This window comes from Pogoniulus pusillus, chromosome 18, assembly GCF_015220805.1.
Source record: "Pogoniulus pusillus isolate bPogPus1 chromosome 18, bPogPus1.pri, whole genome shotgun sequence".
In the NCBI taxonomy this organism is placed as follows: Eukaryota; Metazoa; Chordata; class Aves; order Piciformes; family Lybiidae; genus Pogoniulus; species Pogoniulus pusillus.
The window spans coordinates 5,904,840-5,924,558 of NC_087281.1; the positions used below are offsets into that span (position 1 = coordinate 5,904,840).

The 19,719-nt window shown below is 45.4% G+C and overlaps 1 protein-coding gene across 6 annotated transcripts in view; it reads left to right on the forward strand.

Moving 5' to 3' along the window:
* The window catches only part of SASH1 (SAM and SH3 domain containing 1), a 223,053-nt gene that overhangs the window by 188,558 nt on the left and 14,776 nt on the right, over window positions 1-19,719 (forward strand). For 5 of the 6 annotated variants that reach the window (XM_064158278.1, XM_064158279.1, XM_064158276.1 and 2 more), the window contains exons 10-16: window positions 2,102-2,937; window positions 7,827-7,898; window positions 11,568-11,711; window positions 14,095-14,230; window positions 15,090-15,259; window positions 16,773-16,982; window positions 17,664-17,814. In XM_064158278.1, the coding sequence (XP_064014348.1) occupies window positions 2,102-2,937; window positions 7,827-7,898; window positions 11,568-11,711; window positions 14,095-14,230; window positions 15,090-15,259; window positions 16,773-16,982; window positions 17,664-17,814 (1,719 nt within the window). The remainder of the gene's footprint in view (window positions 1-2,101; window positions 2,938-7,826; window positions 7,899-11,567; window positions 11,712-14,094; window positions 14,231-15,089; window positions 15,260-16,772; window positions 16,983-17,663; window positions 17,815-19,719) is intronic. The other variant, XM_064158280.1, reaches the window with a different exon arrangement.

The following is a 19,719-nucleotide window of genomic DNA, read 5'->3' on the forward strand; positions in this document are numbered from 1 at the left end:
TGCCAGTGAAGGGATAGTGGATCACACCTGACGCACAACTTTCACTCTTGAGAACATTTCTGGGGTAGGGCTGCAGACTGGAGTCTAATTTTGATGCCACTTTCATTGGACTGTCTAACTTGCTCTTATTTCCTTTTGCTTCTCAATTGAATCAGAAAATAGGCATTCTCCTGGGACTCAATATGTGCTGATAAACAATTTTAGTCCACTGAGTAAATATGGTTTTAAACAGCTTACAAAATACACATTGTGTATCAACACTGCAACAGATGTTATTTGGAGTGAGTCCATGACACAAAGCCATAATGACACAGATGTAGATGTGATTTGCTTTTAACTTCTGTATAAAAATGGTGCCCAGGAGTTGGTAAGCTTCAGTTATTTAGCTCACTAGGAGTGCACTGACATGAAATACACATGGATTCAGATGCTAGCACATGCTAGTGATCATCCAGATGTACATCTACTGTGATAACAGAGTTGATAGCAGAAATGTGAGAGAAGGATCTCAGACTAATGGATTTTATTTAAAAACTATAGGAAGGTATCATTTGGAAAAGTAGTTCTTTGTGAAGATAGTTTTGAGGATTGTTAAGGATCTTTCTCCTGGGGAACTGCATGCCAGTTTTCAAACCAAGCACACCCTGACATCTTGTTAAAGGCTGCTGAACACTGATGCATTTATTGCATGGATTTTCTGATTGGTGAAAAGCAAGTGCTTCTGTCGAAATTGGCACACCCTCTGTGTGACCAAATCCTTTTTCTTTGCATTTGTTTTAAGCCAATCCTGTGTGATTAAAATTGGTGCCTCTTCCCCAGTCAAAATCCAAACCCTGAAATTCCTTCAGGAGCTCAGCTCCATAACGTTCTGGAGAAGAAGTACTGCTTCCTTCCTGCAGCAGCACCGGATGGCGTTCAATAGCTCCAAGTGCCAGATGCTGCACTTGGGCCACAACAACCCCATGCAGAGATACAGGCTGGGGTCAGAGTGGCTGGAGAGCAGCCAGACAGAGAGGGATCTGGGGGTGCTGATTGATACCCACCTGAACATGAGCCAGCAGTGTGCCCAGGTGGCCAAGAGAGCCAGTGGCATCCTGGCCTGCATCAGGAATGGTGTGGTCAGCAGGAGCAGGGAGGTCATTCTGCCCCTGTACTCTGCACTGCTTGGACCTCACCTTGAGTCCTGTGTTCAGTTCTGGGCCCCCCAGTTTAGGAGGGACATTGAGATGCTTGAGTGTGTCCAGAGAAGGGCGACGAGGCTGGGGAGAGGCCTTGAGCACAGCCCTACGAGGAGAGGCTGAGGGAGCTGGGATTGGTTAGCCTGGAGAAGAGGAGGCTCAGGGGTGACCTTATTGCTGTCTACAGCTACCTGAGGGGAGGTTGTGGCCAGGAGGAGGTTGCTCTCTTCTCTCAGGTGGCCAGCACCAGAACAAGAGGACACAGCCTCAGGCTGCGCCAGGGGAAATTTAGGCTGGAGGTGAGGAGAAAGTTCTTCCCTGAGAGAGTCATTGGACACTGGAATGGGCTGCCCGGGGAGGTGGTGGAGTCGCCGTCCCTGGGGCTGTTCAAGGCAGGATTGGACGTGGCACTTGGTGCCATGGTCTAGCCTTGAGCTCTGTGGTTGGACTTGATGATCTGTGAGGTCTCTTCCAACCTTGGTGATACTGTGATAGCGCCAAAGTGGACCTGAAGGATATTTGCTTGGTTTTTAATACCTGCATAGTACTTTTTATCTATTGTAATCTCACTACAGCTGAGCATAAGAAATGGAGCTTAGCTTCAGCTTTTAAGGAGTTCTTAGTGAGAACATCTGTGATCTCACTTAGCCACAGAGAGTAAATGAAAATAGCAGTGATTTGACTTACAGGATGATGTTGTCTGACTGCTGCTAACTCATCCCAGAACTCTCATTTCACAAGTGGAAGGATCTGCTTCAGATTTATGCACTTGCAAATACCTTCTGGGCTGCTTATATCAAGGAGAGTTCTCTTCCTACTTAAGTGGGTGATATCTTAAATAAATACTGTAAGGGAAACTGCAGGGAAACTTGTTGGAGAATCCTGACCCATGACAGGCGTTGTACTGCTTTTGTCCCCTGCAGGTGTGGAAGAGCATTCACTTGACAACTCTCCCGTACTGGATGACAGATCAGCACTTTACTCTGGCGTTCACAAGAAGCAATTCTATTTTGATGGCTCCTGTGAAAAGCAGCCAGAAGACGACTCAGACTCTCTCACTACTTCTCCCTCATCCAGCAGTCTGGATATGTGGGGAGCTAACCGGAAGCTGGTGAAGACCTTCAGCAGAACGGACAGCCGTGGCCTTATCAAGCCTCCCAAGAAGCTGGGGACGTTTTTCTCTTACCCAGAAGAGGAGAAGACCCAGAAAGTTTGCCGCTCCTTGACAGATGGGGAAATGAAGAAGAGCCTGGGCTCGCTGAGCCACGGGGTAAGTACAGAAAGCATTTGCTTTTATGACAGCAGCAGGCACAAGCACCACCTTCTGGTGTCCCTGGAGGAGATTCAGAGTGTAAGGAAGCAGCTCCGGTTGAAGAAAGCGGATACTAACTATTCCTGTTCCAGAGCTTTCCTTTGCCAGCGCCCTGCTAGGAAAGGAGCACTCCCTGCAGCTTGCGACCTACAGTTACTGCGGCACAAAACCAAAGGGGGTGGAGGCTGTGGCTTCCCAAACAGAAGGCTCCGAGGGCGCAGCTCTGTCAGCGAGTTCAATATCACCTATGTGGTGGAGAGAAGCCTGTACAGTCACCTCAACCTCTCTCAGCTGGTGCGTCCCATTACTGACAGGACTCTGAGCAAGGCCGACAAGCAGGACCTGAGGAGATGCCTGCTGGAGGAGGATGAGGAGGCCAAGAGGAAGTGGGCTGCCACAGTGGATCGTTGTACTAAAAGGGTTCTCTTGAGAATACACCAAAAGTCTGTGAGTCCAAGAGTTGTCATGAAGGCAGTCTTCAGTTTCTGTGAGGTTGCAGTAAACACTTTCTGCTTTATACCTTGAACTGAAAATCAGTGCTCCTGCTTTCCGTTCCGTTAGGATCTCTCAAACACTTCAATTCAGCTCTAAGGGAAGAGTTTGATACCATTCCATCAGACAGGGGTTTTATCAAGTCTGCAGTTTCTGTGTACACAAAATAACTCAGTGAGAGCAAATATGACAAAGTGCTGGGTTTTAAATTCACCTAGTGCAGAAATCAAGGTTACTGGTGGACAGACAAGCTCTGAGATGCTCTAAATGTGTTCTTGTCATGTTCTGAGAAGCAGCATGTGCTTAAAAGGATGCCAAGAAGTGAATAACATTTTCAGAGGGTTAGAGCATCCTTAGTCAAATGTGCTCTTTCCCTCTTTCTGCTGTGATTGCCTCTCATTGGCCCTCCTCTTCTCGATTTGAGGCTCATCAGTTCACCCACCCAACTCTGTATTGTCTGTTACACACAAAGCTGCAGGAAGACAGAGTTTCACATTATGCAGGCACTGCCCTCCTGCTTGCTGCTGGCCACCACCAGAAGTGCCCCTTCTGCTCTGTCTTTGGCCACTACTGCTTCTTTCTAGCATGGGGTGAAGGTGTCAGCTTCCCTCAGAGCATAGAGGGAAGGGAGCAAGGGCTGGTCAGAAATGAAATTGTGTGGTGCAATGGGAAATTAAAGTGATTTGAGCACTCCAGAGAGAGCCAAAGCTGCTTTCTGATCATATGACTCAGCTTTGACAATTCCCTTAACCATGATGCAGAGTTTCCTAGAAACTTGCCTTTATGGCCACCCAAATCTCCAAAGCTGAGCCAGCTCATCTGTGGTGTGGGTGACAGTGTAGATACACATTCTCAGCTCCAGCAGGTGGAAGCAACAAACAGCCACCTGTGGCATGAAGCAGCATACTGCAGTGAACAGTACAGTAGAAGCAACTTTTCCTCTTGAACTATAGAGTTTATTTTGAGAGGTATCTTGCCTAATTTCCTCAGGTGTAAGGTTGTGACTTACACAGAGACCTTGGTCTCCTTGAATAACCCATGGGAGGTGACCAAGCCTTTGTGGTTTGCTTTTTGCTCTTTGGAGACAAAATAGATAGGGTTTTTCTCTACCTAATAGTATGAAGGTTCTTGGGCAGCTTCACAATTTCTTCTGCATTTACTGCTTGCCTTGCCACTCACAGAGTACTGGGGGTTTGTCGTTGTTTGACCACATATGTGCAACAATAAGAGAAGCTTGACTTGTCCTTGTGTGGGTGAATAGCAGGAGTATCTCAGGCAAAAAAGCACATGTGCTGGAGATGCCCCCTAAGGGAAAATACCCTCTAAAACTGCCTCTGTCAATGTAGATGGCAGGAACAAACTTCCCAGATTTTCCTATAGTGTCTCCACAGTAATTTCATTATGGGAATCATCTTTTGCTTATTCACAAAGATACAAACTCAGGAGAAATGGCTAACCTTTTGCTGTTGAGGATGTGTTCCTTCAGCCTTGTTCCAGAGGGCTAAATAGTGGCAACATGCTATTTCTACTAGTTTTTTCAGCACCCTTCTTCCTGAAACCACAAAAAAAAGGCTACCTTCAGCTAATGCCACTCCTTCAAGAGTGAGTGAAGAACTGGCTGGAAGGCCGGGCCCAGAGAGTGGTGGTGAATGGTGCCACATCCAGCTGGCAGCTGTCACTAGTGGTGTGCCCCAAGGATCAGTGCTAGGCCCAGTCCTGTTCAACATCTTTACTGATGATCTGGATGAGGAGATTGAGTCCAGTATCACTAAGTTTGTGCATGACACCAAGCTAGGAGCAGGTGTGGAGCTGTTGGAGGGTAGGAGAGCCCTGCAGAGGGACCTAGACAGGCTGGATGGGTGGGCAGAGGCCAATGGGATGAGACTGAACATGGCCAAGTGCAGGGTTCTGCACTTTGGCCACAACAACCCCAAGCAGCGCTACAGGCTGGGGACAGAGTGGCTGAGAGCAGCCAGGAAGAAAGAGACCTGGGGGTACTGGTAGATAGTAGCTGAAGATGAGGCAGCAGTGTGCCCAGGTGGCCAAGAGAGCCAATGGCATCCTGGCCTGCATCAGGAACAGTGTGGCCAGTAGGACAAGGGAGGTTATTCTGCCCCTGTACTCAGCACTGGTCAGGCCACACCTTGAGTGCTGTGTCCAGTTCTGGGCCCCTCAATTCAAGAGAGTTGTTGAGGTGCTGGAATGTGTCCAGAGAAGGGCAACAAAGCTGGTGAGGGGCCTGGAACACAAAGCCTATGAGGAGAGGCTGAGGGAGCTGGGGGTGTGCAGCCTGGAGAAGAGGAGACTCAGGGCAGAGCTCATTGCTGTCTACAACTACCTGAAGGGAGGCTGTAGCCAGGTGGGGGTTGGTCTCTTCTCCCAGGCAACCAGCAACAGAACAAGGGGACACAGTCTTAAGTTGTGCCAGGGGAGGTCTAGGCTGGATGTTAGGAGGAAGTTGTTGGCAGAGAGAGTGATTGGCATTGGAATGGGCTGCCCAGGGAGGTGGTGGAGTTTCTGTCCCTGGAGGTGTTCAGGAAAAGCCTGGATGAGGCACTTAGTGCTATGGTCTAGTTGATTGGCTAGGGCTGGGTGCTAGGCTGGAGTGGATGATCTTGGAGGTCTCTCCCAGCCTGGTTGGTTCTATGCTTCTATTATATTGACTTTCTATGATTCTATTCCTGAAACCAGTGTTTGCTGCAACCTCAGGGAAACTCTAATGCCAATGTATTCAGTGGAACTGGTCACTCTGTCTTGCCTTGCCATTCATTTTTGTCATTTATATTTGTTTCAGTGACCTGGACATGCATGAAATTTTCAATTCACACCAGTTTTTCTTTTCTCCCCAAATGGTAGCACTTGTGCTTGCATGGCCATTCCATTGAATATCCCTCTCCACACACGCAGACCTTTTGTTTGGTACGCTGCTGCCGGACCGCGCTGCTGGAATCTGAAGGCAGAAGTCAGATGCTAAATATATGGGAAGGTCCACAGTGGAACAATAAGCATTGTTAAGATGGTACATTTTAACCAACAGCCACTTTGCTCTCTGGAGGACAGCATTCAGAGGAGCTGGTTGGACAGAGAAGTGTTCTCAGAGCAGTTCCAGATGTCATCTCTTCGCTGCTGGGGTTGCCATGCGCTGTAGGATTAGTTAGAACGGACTCTTCGCAGAAGGACAGCATCACTCAGAGCTGAACGTGCTGTGTGTTAAAAACTGATCTTGTTACTTGTGGTTGGTCTCAGATGCTTTCCAAAAACAGTTTGTAAAAGCTAAGCCATAGTCACGCTGCCTTTTGGGGAAAAAAACCACTTTGAATTCTCCATCACAGCACTCTTTTTAGTGTGTGTGAGGCCGAGACAAAGCTGGCTTTGAGTTCTAGTGGGGCTGTGGTCAGTACAAAAACTGTCATCCAAACACTGTAGGTACAGAGCACCCAATGTAAGCTAGAAGAGACTTTTAAACCTTTCAATATAGGTATGCTGATTGGCAGAGAACAGGGCAGGAGGAATGTTTATTTTAATAGAATTAATTAATTAACGTTTATTAAGTATCATTGTTTATAGAGCTTCACTCTTCTCAACAGGATGTTGGAGCAGGCTGGTAGTTCTCAGTTGGTCTTCACTGACTCCCAAGTACAGACTCATGATACTGATTGAGTAGTCCTTTGTAGGTCTGATCTAATGCTTGTGTGAGTCTTATGGTGTCTTTGAAGTTACTCTCTTAAGATGCTAAGAACTTAAGGTTCACAAGTGGTTCATCTTCTGCCTCCTGTTTGTCTCAGCTCTAACTCTGAAGAGAATTCTTAAAGCAGACATCTGCCTGGCTCACATTCCACACTCAGACATCAGAGCTGAAACCCTGCAAGTCAGTCTTAACTGCCATGCCTCTGTTCCCCTGAGTTGCACTGTGAGACCTCTGGCAGGGCCAGGTGCTTGAGCACTGTGCCAAGTAAGAAGTCAAAGGTTTTACCTTCTGAATTGCAAGGCAAAGCTCTCTGAACCCCCTAAGTGTCTGGTCTGTTTTCAAGGGATACCAAAGCTTTAGCAGAGACTCATCTCCCACAGTTCAGCAGTGATTGGCTGGGGAAATGCAGCTGTACTGGGTTTGGTTGCCCTCTGCTCTCAGGAGGGAAGCAGTGCCATGGTGCTGGTTTTCTTTCTTTATTCAGGATGATTATGATAAAGTCTATCTGTGCCTTCAGCCAAAACTGAGTATCTCGACTGGGTGATTGTGGTACTGTAAACATAACATATTTTCTCCACATATCCCCAGAGGTGGGATGGTAAATCTGGAATCAGGGCTTGCTGCATCTCTGGGGACACAATGCTTGTGGATAGCTGGGCTGTTTTTTCCCTTCTCTTAACCCACGTCTCGTCCTGCTAGGCCTCTAGCATTTGCCTGTATCTCAGTGGAGATAGAGGCTGTGCAGTTATTCCCAGAAGGTAGGTTACTCAGTGCTTTAAAAGATTAAAAGTCTCTTTCACTGCTACTATGAACTTACTTATGAAGGCAGATGGGATTGCAGAGGTGGAGTTGCCAGCACCCTGGAAAATTTGATGCACAAGAGCAATGCTTTCCTCAGACCAAGAAGACTTTTTTCTTTCTAAAAGAAGACTAGGCAGTAGATGACTCAACAGCAGCAGACCCTAGGTGAAGGAAAAGACAAATTACTCAGATTGCCTTATAAGGGATTTTTTGATTTATAATTTCCCATCCTCTTGTTTGTTTGTTCACTTCCATTTTTGCAGACGTTTGTGTTTTTACTGGTGCTGTCCAAGTCACAGCTGTTTTGAGTAAGCCAGGCATTCTGACAGAACTCTGCCCATCCTTTCTTTTGCAGAGAACCTGTAGCTTTGGAGGATTTGACTTGACAAATCGTTCCCTTCATATTGGAAACAGTTCTGACCAAATGGTGAGTTTGAGACAAGAAGACGCAGACTTGAAATAGCATAAAATGAAATGTGCTAGAGAGTTATAATAAGCTGAAGGGCAATCGAGGTCTGTAATAAGAGTTTGGGGATCAAAACCAGCAGAGTGTCTTCGTTCACCTCAAACTTCCTTAGCTTGGAGAATAACATACCCACCCATATCCTTGTGTGTATGAGTATTTATATACCATGTGTGTAAAGAGGCAGGAACAAGTGAGCAAAGCGCAGCTCTAGGGCCATATCTGTGGACTCTTTTTATGTCTGACTTCCTCAGAACATCACCCCAGCCAAACCATGTCATTACTATGCTTTCCTGGTAAAAATGTTTACTGTTTGGAATGACCTGAAGGGAGGCTGTAGCCAGGTAGGGGTTGGCCTCTTCTCCGAGGCAACCAGCAATAGAACAAGGGGACACAGTCTCAAGCTGTGCCAGGGAAAGTACAGGGTGGAAGTTAGGAGGAAGCTCCTGCCAGAGAGAGTGATTGGCATTGGAATGGGCTGCCCAGGCAGGTGGTGGAGTCACCATCCCTGGAGGTGTTCAAGCAAAGCCTGGATGAGGCACTTAGTGCCATGGTCTAGTTGACTGGATAGGGATAGGAGATGTGTTGGAGTGGTTGATCTTGGAGGTCTCTTCCAACCTGGTTGATTCTAAGTGTTCTAAGGAGGCAAACTTTCACTGGCTGAGTATCTGCAAGTTGTTTTGGTGGAGATCATTATGCAAGAGATTTATTGTTTGTTTTCTCAGTGTATCTAAGACCAGGATCCCATCATGCTGGGTGATAGGCAATTGATCTCAGGGCTCTTTGTGTTTAAAGAAAAACAAAACACCTCTCCTGAGAATTAATTCCATTTTATGTTACTCATGTTTATTCCAGTGTTACTGTTGGTCACCCTGTGGCCAAAAACAACAGAAGTGAGCCAGAACACTATATCAAGTTGCCAATGTATTTTTTGCCTGTATATGTTTTTTCTTTCCTGTTTCAGCACTGAATCTGATGACTTCTCTGTTCATTTAAATCAAATCTAATTTGTTACATATTTTGTTTGTTATTTTTTAAATGTCAGCTTGGATTTTTAGGTTGGCTTTTGGTTTTCTGATTTATTCTTTTTTGACATCACAAATTACCCTTAAGTTTGCCAAAACTATGTGAGAAAATTTTATTCATCAAGTTTTTCCTAGAGTGATTGGCATTAGAATGGGCTGCCCTGGGAGGTGATGGCAAAGCCTGGATGAGGCACTTAGTGCCATGATCTGCTTGATTGGACAGGGCTGGGTGCTAGGTTGGACTGGATGATCTTGGAGGTCTCTCCCAACCTGGTTGATTCTATGATTTTCAACTTAGTGAAGAATTTCCAGACTTAAGAGTGTTTATCTTGAAACACAGAGGTATTGGTGTGCTTGGTTCAGATTGGTTTTGATACAGGCAAGTGTGGAATCTGGATGTTACATCTTTTCTCCTACTGGCACCAGTAGTGGAAGAGCTGCAGTGGACCACAGTAATGTATGCGGATCAAGGATTTCTTTTATTGAAAACTTTTAATTCTCTGGAGTGGAAGAGATTTTTTTGCACAAAGATAAGGCAAAGAACTGTCTTTATTTTCTGCTAAAAGACCAGAAATGACAACAAAAGTTGTAATCACAGACAGTTTGAAAAGGACAAAATACAGAATTGTCAGCAATGAAGCACCTGAATTTGAGAGAAACTTTTGGAGAGAATGTTACTAAAGTAGCAAATCTGTAATTTTAGGGGAAAATATCATTTTGAACTATAGCTACACTTATTTTAGGGTTTCCTATCTTATGCACCTAAACTGTCCTCAGAAAGGTTATTGAAGCAGCCAGAGATCCAGTTCAGACATCCACCTATTTGGCCAAACAAATTTTGATCTGTTTCGCATTGTGATTTTTGTTGCACTCTGGCTAATAGTCTACAACTACCTGAAGGGAGGCTGTAGCCAGGTGGGGTTGGTCTCTTCTGCCAGGCAACCAGCAACAGAACAAGGGGACACAGGCTTAAGTTGTGCCAGGGAAAGTATAGGCTGGATGTTAGGAGGAAGTTGTTGGCAGAGAGAGTGATTTGCATTGGAATGTGCTGCCCAGGGAGGTGGTGGAGTCACCATCCCTGGAGGTGTTGAAGCAAAGCCTGGATGAGGCACTTAGTACCATGGTCTGGTTGACTGGATAGGGCTGGGTGCTAAGTTGGCCTGGATGATCTTGGAGGTCTCCTCCAACGTGGTTAATTCTATGATAATAGAGGGTGCTGGTAGTAGCTCTGATAGAGCTGCCTTGCTGCATGACTCCTGACCCACTGTAGAAGAGAAGGCCATGGGAACTTGTTGTCTGCACAATCTGAGTAAGGGCTAAGTTGTACAAGTAAGGGGGGGCAGAATGTCAGCGCATCTGTGTTCATTCTTTTTATGTGCTTGTGGCATAAGTAAATGCAAGGTGTCTTAAGGTGATTTGTATGTTGAGGCCAAGTGCATTCAAAGCAGCTGGCCTTTGTCATCCACTATATATGGATCATCTAATTTAGTTTGGCAGTACCCTGTTTTGTCTCTTAAGTGTAACCTCCTGCCACAGTCGATGGATTTAGTAGCTTTTGCTGCGTGGCCTTTTTGTATAAACAATTCACAGTAGAACTGCAGAGAGACAGTCATCAAGAGAAGTTAACAAAATAGCTGTCTGAAAATAAAGGTCAATTTGAATAGCTAAATGTAGGTATATATACACACACATACACACAGAGATGTATTTGGTTAGGCTCTCAGAGGTGTCTTCACTCTTGTTTAGTGGTGTATGGTATTGACCACCCTGAGCCAGATACCTGAAGCTTAAAGGGAAGAAGACATCACAGCAAATCCCAACACATGACCTGCAACCAAAGTTATAAAGCAGGCCTTAGGAGTGAGGTACAGTGGACTGCTATATTGGCTTGCACAAGGTGTCAACAGTGGATTTAAAGCAGTAAACAGGACACCACATCCTGTGTCTGCCTGGATACTTCTGCACTGACTGCTGACTCATGTGGCCAGTAGGACAAGGGAGGTTGTTCTGCCCCTGTACTCAGCATTGGTCAGGCCACACCTTGAGTGCTGTGTCCAGTTCTGGGCCCCTCAATTCAAGAGAGATGCTGAGGTGCTGGAATGTGTCCAGAGAAGGGCGACAAAGCTGGTGAGGGGCCTGGAACACAAACCCTATGAGGAGAGGTTGAGGGAGCTGGGGGTGTGCAGCCTGCAGAAGAGGAGGCTCAGGGGTGACCTCATTGCTGTCTACAACTACCTGAAGGGAGGCTGTAGCCAGGTGGGGTTGGTCTCTTCTCCCAGGCAACCAGCAACAGAACAAGGGGACACAGTCTTAAGTTGTGCTGGGGAAAGTCTAGGCTGGATGTTAGGAGGAAGTTGTTGGCAGAGAGAGTGATTGGCATTGGAATGGGCTGCCCAGGGAGGTGGTGGAGTCACTGTCCCTGGAGGTGTTCAAGAAAAGACTGGGTGAGGCACTTAGTGCCATGGTCTGCTTGACTGGCTAGGGCTGGGTGCTAGGTTGGACTGGATGATCTTGGAGGTCTCTTCCAACCTGGTTGATTCTATAATTCTATGATTTAAGAAAAAAGGCTTTTGTATTTTGTAGGCTTAAGTCCTGTTTTATTTTGCAGGGCAAAGAAGGAGACTTCGTTTATAAAGAAGTGATCAAATCACCCTCTGCATCCCGTATATCTTTGGGAAAAAAAGTGAAGTCTGTGAAAGAAACCATGAAGAAAAGGATGTCTAAAAAATACAGTAGCTCTCTATCTGAGCAGGTATGTAAGGTCTGCAGTGCAATAGTCTAGAGGTGATAACGCTGCTTCCAAGCATCTCTGAAGACATTTCTAACACCACTAGGTGATATGGGGTTTTTTTCTATGTTCTTTTTAATCCCTCACCGTGAAACGGTTCCCTGTAGATGTCAAACCATGAAAACAGGTTTTCAGGTTTTCATTCAAGTAGCTCATCAGCAGAAGCCTGTCAGCGATGGCATTACACATCTCGCCCTCTATTTCCATTTCTATAGCTACCATTGTCATTTAAGGGAACCAGTCAATGACACAGGGGCGCAGCAATATATTTAATCTACAACTCGCACTTCAGTTTGAATTCCCAACAGAACTTCACACATATGACTCCTCTCTGCTACTACAGATATTTTCTCCGTCGCAGCTTGCTCTCTGCAGCAGCCCATTAAAACAGATCCATGACACAGTCAGAAGGGCACCCCAAAAAAAGTTTTCCTGTTGTTCTTTCCTTACAGAATGTTTTCATTCCTGAATGCAAACCCGAAGTACGGGAGTTGTAAATCGTGCTGTGCATTTTAGTGGCCTAGAAACAATCCCGGTGTTTTTATCTTTCGCTATACTTTGGGTTCCTTACTTTGGCCTTTGTTTCAAAGCATCCTTGGCACGGGGAATGTGAGCCCTAGCTCGGAGCGCTGCCGGGAAAGCAGCGCTGGCTGCCCGACGGCGCCCCCGTGTGGCCGCCTGCCGGCCGCTGCATCGCCGGGGATGCTGGCAGGCGTGGAGGGAAGCGGGAAGGCAGTCACGCCCCACCGCATCAGCCTGCCGGTAATAATGCCAAGCGCTCTTGCTGTGCCCGCGTCAGGAGCAGTTCACAACATCCGAAATAGCAACCCCAAACTGCAGAATCTGGGCGCAGCGTGGAGAGGCAGAAGCGTGACTGGTTTTATGCAGTGCTTTGCAACACCAGGATCCCTTTCCTGTGGAGACCGTTAGCCACACTTCGGGATAACCAGGAGCAGTGCCACACGTGTGGTTGTTTCATTTCAATTTACAATGTAAAACACTTTAAGGCCTAACATGGAGTGATCTCCTTGCTGTCTACAACTACCTGAAGGGAGGCTGTAGCCAGGTGGGGTTGGTCTCTTCTGCCAGGCAAGCAGCAACAGAACAAGGGGGCACAGTCTCAAGTTGTGCTGGGAGAGGTATAAGCTGGATGTTAGGAGGAATTGCTGGCAGAGAGAGTGATTTGCACTGGAATGGGCTGCCCAGGGAGGTGGTGGAGTTGCCATCCCTGGAGGTGTTCAAGAAAAGCCTGGCTGGGGCACTTAGTGCCATGATCTGGTTGACTGGACAGGGCTGGGTGCTAGGTTGGACTGGATGAGCTTGGAGGTCTCTCCCAGCCTGGTTGCTTCTATGATTCTGTGACATTGCCTGGCCTCACAGGGCACTTCTGCAAAGTCTGTCTTAAAAAAGGAATAGTTTGAGAGATCTGCTGACAGAGAGTTAACAGCACTTCAGAACTCTAGTGCTCTCTCCAAGACTGACTTGACCTCTGAAGTCATATACTGGGGTGATATTTTTTTCTCCCCTGATGGCTCTACAGCATGCAAATAATAGCTTTCATGTGAAAGTTTTCTGACAATAAAAATTCTTGTATGTAAGCTGCAAATCTTTTGTTTTCAAATGATTTGCTGCAATAATTTCAGAATATTTGCACCATCATAGCTCATATTGTCAGTATCTCTTTCTGCATTCAAAAGCAAAACAAGCAGAAGCTATTCTGACCATTGGCTTTAATTGTGCTTTTCACAGACTGACAGAGTTTTGATTTAGGAAGGACCCACTTTAATTTCCTGTAAAGCTTGACTGAATGAAGAGAGAAGTTGCCTCACCTATTGCACCTACAGCAGTATCTTTTGTCAGTCTGTATTTATGTTGATGAGTATTTTTACTATGCACAGGCTGCATTTCCTGGTTATTTTTTTAAGGTAAATTAACAAAGATACTAATAACTTATTGAAAAAAGAATAGAACATTGCTGTGTGTCTCACTTGCATTGTGTGATTGTTTGGATTCCCCCTTGTACATAACCCTTACTCAGAAAGCTGAATGTGGTGTTAGCTACCTTGTCACGGAAACATTTGATGTGGGAGATTTTTGCAATGCTTCTTTCTGCTTACAGTGGGGGCTTTTTCAGACTGGGCTGTTAGCTTCTCTCCATGCTATCGTGCCTGATAAAGTGGAGTTTCTGCCAGAGCTGAGGACAGCTAAAGAAGCAGATAAATGTAGAACGTGTTGTCTTGTCCTGTGCAGAGCAGGGAAACAAAATCTTCTTCCCTGGGAGACGAATGAGCAGCTGTTGTCATACCTATGTTCATCTATCAAACTGAAATAGTTCAATGCCTTTCAGGAGTCCAGCCCTGGGGTGATGCCAGGCTCTCCGCAGTCACCGCCACCAGACACTGACTCCCTGGACAAACCCAAGCTGAAAGCCGGAGGCTCAGTAGAGAGCCTGAGGAGTTCCTTAAGCGGTCAGAGCTCAATGAGTAAGTTCAGTTGTAACTGTGTTGTTCCATCTCTGTAGCTTCAAGGGGCAGAGACCTCCACAGTAATCAGAATCAGAGAAAGTCAAAGCAGAAGCAGTGGTTAACAAGTAGAAAGGCTGATGTGTTGTTAGGGTTTGCAGAGAACTGTGAACTCTGATGGTTGTTTCAGAGCGCTGAAAATGTGAAATCCTGCTTTCTAGCTGGGCCTGTTGCATCCTGCTATTATAATGCAAATGACCAAAGTGAGAATTACAGTCCTTGATCAGTAATAAACAAGATCATGTTTACAGTAGATGTCTCCTGGGCATTTCTGTTGAGCTTTGTAACTCCCCTCCCCTCCAGAGTGACCTTGAGGTACCCTCATTAACTAGTTATAGGAGTATTATGTAAAACCTCTGTGGTCCAGATTGTCTCTACACAGAGCAGAGCTTGAGTGGGAGACAGATGCTGTGAACTTGCTTGATTAGTATGTACAGACCAATGGAAACCAAGAAAGCTCCCTTTTTAAATAACCAACAGTGTTCTGAAAATCAGATGTGCTTTTGCAGCGATCTTTTTGGTAACAGCAATACAAAGCATTGGCACAACCCCAGACTTCCAGACACGATGGCAATTCTGGGACCCTCGTGCAAGATCCAGAGCTTACTTTCTTCACACTGCTCTGCTTTTTTGTGAGCAGAGCTTCCCACAAAGGTAACATCTCCTGTGAGTTAAGTATCGAGGAGATCGAGGAGATGAACTTGGGAAAATGGGAGCACAAAGTGAACTAACTCTCTAATCATGTGTATATAGGAAACTGGAGGACCTTTTCACTCTGATTAGCATGGTTTGTACAAAGACCCTCATGTCTCTCTCACAGGTGGTCAGACAGTGAGTACAACAGATTCTTCAACCAGCAACAGGGAGAGTGTGAAATCAGAAGATGGTGATGATGAAGAGCCTCCTTACAGAGGACCTTTCTGTGGAAGAGCCAGGGTTCACACTGATTTTACTCCAAGTCCTTATGATACAGACTCTCTGAAGCTCAAGGTACCAGATGTATCTGGTTTTTAAGAGATCAAACACTTATTTTCACAACATTCTTCATTAAGAGCTCTTTGCAAGATCTATACAATTCTAAGCCTTTTAATGAGTTTATATGCGTGGGTTTGAAGTCCTTTAACTTGCATTACTCTGACACATTTAAGATCTGTTGGAACTATTGCAAGATATTACAGGACATAATTTAATACTTCTGCACTTTAGGGGTCAGGAGGGCATGGCTTATGAGGAGAGGCTGAGGGACCTGGGGCTTTTTAGTGTGGAGAAAAGAAGACTTAGAGGGGATTTGATAAATGTTTCTAAGTATCTGAGGGCTGGCCAGGAGTGGGGGGACAGGCTCTGCTCACTGCTCCCTGGGATAGGACAGGGAGCAGTGGGTGTAAGTTGCAGCAAAAGAGGTTCTGCCTCAACACAAGGGGGAACTTCTTTCCTGTAAGGGTCACGGAGCACTGGAACAGGCTCCCCAGGGAGGTTGTGGAGTCTCCTTCTCTGGAGACTTTCAAGACCTGTCTGGATGTGTTCCTCTGTGATCTGTGTTAGATAGGATTGTCCTGCTCCGGCAGGGGTGTTGGACTTGATGATTTCTTTGGGTCCCTTCCAACCCCCAACATCCTATGATCCTATGCACATCCAAGGAAAGGCACTTGCACCTTCAGTTTCTGGGGAGAAAATAAAAGTGTGCCACAAATTATTTTCCATTTTGCAAGGTTTTTGTTTGAAATGCTGGAAAAATGCTTTGTCTGCCACAATTAATTAATCCATCCATGGGAAAACGTTCAAAATCCTTGGAAGATAGGTGGATGCACCTGCAGCTGGTGTCTCTTAAAGGCATTTCAGTTAATATATCTTCAGCTTATGCTGAGTTACTTTGCTGGCTGGAAGTTTTCACTCCCCTTCAGTTTTTCAGCATATCAACTTCTATTACTTTTAATTGTGCTGTGTTTGATTCAAACTGTCTGACTCTTTACATTAATTACTCCAAATGTTTAAGGCAGCTAGTTCCTATTAAAGCAGATAGACATCAGGTAATCTCCTCAAGGGTGCAAAACCATTTCTTTGTTAAGGTCAGGATCCCATTAGGAAAAGCAGCAATGTTGTGTGGTTCCTTCTACGTTTACCTCTTTTTCTCAGAAGGGCTGGTGTGAGATTGTGCCCATAAGTGCTGAGCATCAGATGTCAGATAATTGCACATCTTAGAGACAGCTGTACAAACCAGCAGCGATGCACTGCTGGCATGTAAGCAAGTTGGTGAATCTGGATGGTTGAGGTTTGCTCTGGTGCTTTTGTTGACTTGCTCTGTTGTCTTAGGCATATCACTTCTCTTCCCCTTGTAAAACAAATATTATCAGACCTTTTTGCAAGAGCTACAGGTCACCTTCTGAAAAACTCAGGGGTGTTACCCACCTAGTGTGCATGAAAATCTGAGAGAAAGTGAACCTCTTTGCTTAAATATCCATCAGAAAGCCTGCTTAACTGGATTTCTTGCTTTTTGGCTCTACAGAAAGGTGACATCATTGATATAATCAGCAAACCCCCCATGGGCACTTGGATGGGTCTGCTGAACAACAAAGTTGGCACTTTCAAGTTTATCTACGTGGACGTGTTGAATGAAGAGGAAGAGAAGCCAAAGCGGCCCACCAGGAGACGCCGGAAAGGCAGACCTCCACAGCCCAAGTCAGTTGAGGATCTCTTGGATCGCATCAACTTGAAGGTTCACATTCTCTTTCTGTTTATACTTCAGTTTTGAATGTGGGAAGGAGCCACACCTTTGGAGTTGTTAGTTTGGAAAGCTGTGCACTAGATTCATAATCATGACACCACTTAGCAGAACCGTGCCTTAGCCACAGGGTGAGAATAGCCAAGGCCAGGCAAAAGTGCCTGGCACACTTGATGAGGTGCTGCAGGGTTCAAGTTGTATGCACTCACAGACCATAAACTATTGTATAGTATGGCTACTAGCTGACACACTTTGAAAGCAAGCAGGAAGTGTGAAATAACAATACTTACCCTGGCTTTGAAGAGGAAATTTATTTCCACACTTCTACTCAGAAATCTAGGGATAAACTGATGTAGCTGCTGCACTTCGTTCCCTTTAAACAAAGCTATGCCATGTCGTGCATCCAGGTACCATGTTACACAGGCCATTTAATAGAGGGCATTCCAAATACAGAAATATGAGCAAGATTCTGGTTCTGGCACAGCTGCCTCCCCTGAACTCTGAGCAGTGTTTATGCAAGCTCTAATCCTATAATTTTGCTGTTGCACAGCAGTGGTTTGCATTTGCTAAGATAGTACTTTTTTTGCTGGTGGTGAAAATCTCTTCTAGTACTTTTATTGACAAAAGAAGTTGAATAAGTAGGCTATTTGACAGCTTTTTTTGCCTTTTTTACAGGAGCACATGCCCACTTTTCTGTTCAATGGTTATGAAGACCTGGATACCTTTAAGCTTTTAGAAGAGGAAGATTTGGATGAACTGAATATCCGAGATCCTGAGCACAGAGCTGTTCTCCTCACAGCAGTGGAGCTTCTACAGGAGTACGACAGTACGTGGGATATTTCAGGTTTTCAGTTTTACTACAGCTCTGCCAAGAACCTTGTGAAACCCTTAAAGCAGAAAACTGGTTCCAAGATTCTGATCTTCTTTCATTTTTCTCCCTAATCTGGTTATTTCCAGGGTAATCCTGCGTAACAACATGTAGATTTTTGAAGAGTGACTTAAGACTTGCATTTGTTCTGCCAGAATTCTTTTGTTCATGTAATCCCCCTTCCCCAGCTTTATTCAAGTGATGTCAAGTGTACAACACATGCTCTTGAGAATTACTGATGCTCAGGAGTAAATCCTGAGATAACCAACTCAAGCAGCTGAGGAATATAGAATAGGAAGAAGAAACTTGTAGACTAGAGGGAAGAGACTGAGATTATCAGGGATAAGAGACAGATGAAAGCCCAGAGGGCTGTGGAGGAAGGTAATGTGTATTAAACTTTCTCTTCTTTTGCCTGCACGTGCACACGATTCTTGGCACGTGAATGGCAAGATTGTACAAGTAGCTTCAGGTTGTACACCTGACAACACACTGAGTTTTCAAAGGGAGAAAAGAGATCAGACAAGTGCAGAACAGAAGACACTGACCCAGCTAAGGGGTCATGGTCACAAAGGTGCAGCAGTGCAGCGCTGCCTGTTGTACAGAGATTCAGGCAAGTGGTTGCAAAGTCAGAGAAAGCAGGGTAAGACACAGCAGTCAAATTCGATGGTGTTTTTTGCCACAGAAGAGGAAGCAGGACTCTACCATCTACACAGTGGTCATGGCAGAGTAGGATCATTTGAAAAGCTTGAGATGTGAATTTAGATGCACTCAGTACCTAGTTGCAGCAGCTTGAGACAGTATTGAATTTCCCACTTTGTCCCTAAGTGTAAGCAGAATTGTAGAATCAACCAGGTTGGAAGAGACCTCCAAGATCATCCAGTCCAACCTAGCACCCAGCCCTAGCCAGTCACCTAGACCATGGCACTAAATGCCTTATCCAGTCTTTTCTTGAACACCTCCAGGGACAGTGACTCCACCACCTCCCTGGGAAGTTCAGTATCCCACCAAGCAGAATCAGTGTGAGAGTGTTCTCAGCTGCTTCTGTGCCAAATCCTGTGTTGTACCAGAAACTGTCATAGCTACAATTTAAACAGCTGCTATTAAGTTGGTAATGCTTAATTCTGTACAGAGAGATGTGTGGTTAGTATCTCTAAACAGCACTTTGTGGCCTCAGCTTTCACTGACCTGTAGCTTTTGTATTCATTTCGTTTCCCAAAGAGGCATCCACACTTTCTCCACCCTCCTCTGCCCTGCAATATAACTGCAGTTGCAAAGTTAGATTCTTTTCACTTGCATCAGAGTAGTTTTTTCATCACCTAATATAAGCTTCTCTTCATTATGTGCAGACCTATTTAGAATGCTCACTTCCCTGAAGAGTTTTTATAGGGCACCTTAATTTTGGATTGAAAACCTGAAGGAATGTGTGATGCAGTGATCAGAAAGTATAAATTTCTGCTCCAAGTGAGGATGACAAAGAGAAAGGGGGACCAAACAGCTGGAGCCTGGGAGAGGCAACAACACTTAGTTCTACCCTGTAATTACCTTTTATGTGCTGAGAATAGGGATTGAAATAGCTGTTTCTGGCATTTTATAGTTGGGGAAAACAACACAGGATAAACTATATCCTTGATTTATGCGTGTCTTCAGCTCCAGGTTTTGTTTCTTCACAAAATATTAATTCTGACCAAAAATTCTGGGTAAATCCCTGAAATTCAGCTATGTAGCTTGGATGGGCCACACTTGAGTGTTGGCTCTTTGCACAGACCAAGGAAGGAGAGAATATTTACCACTGGCTTCTCCCTTGTCCCTTCCTCCTTTGTAGGGGACAATATCTAACTTCACCAAACTCACTCCTGATCCTTC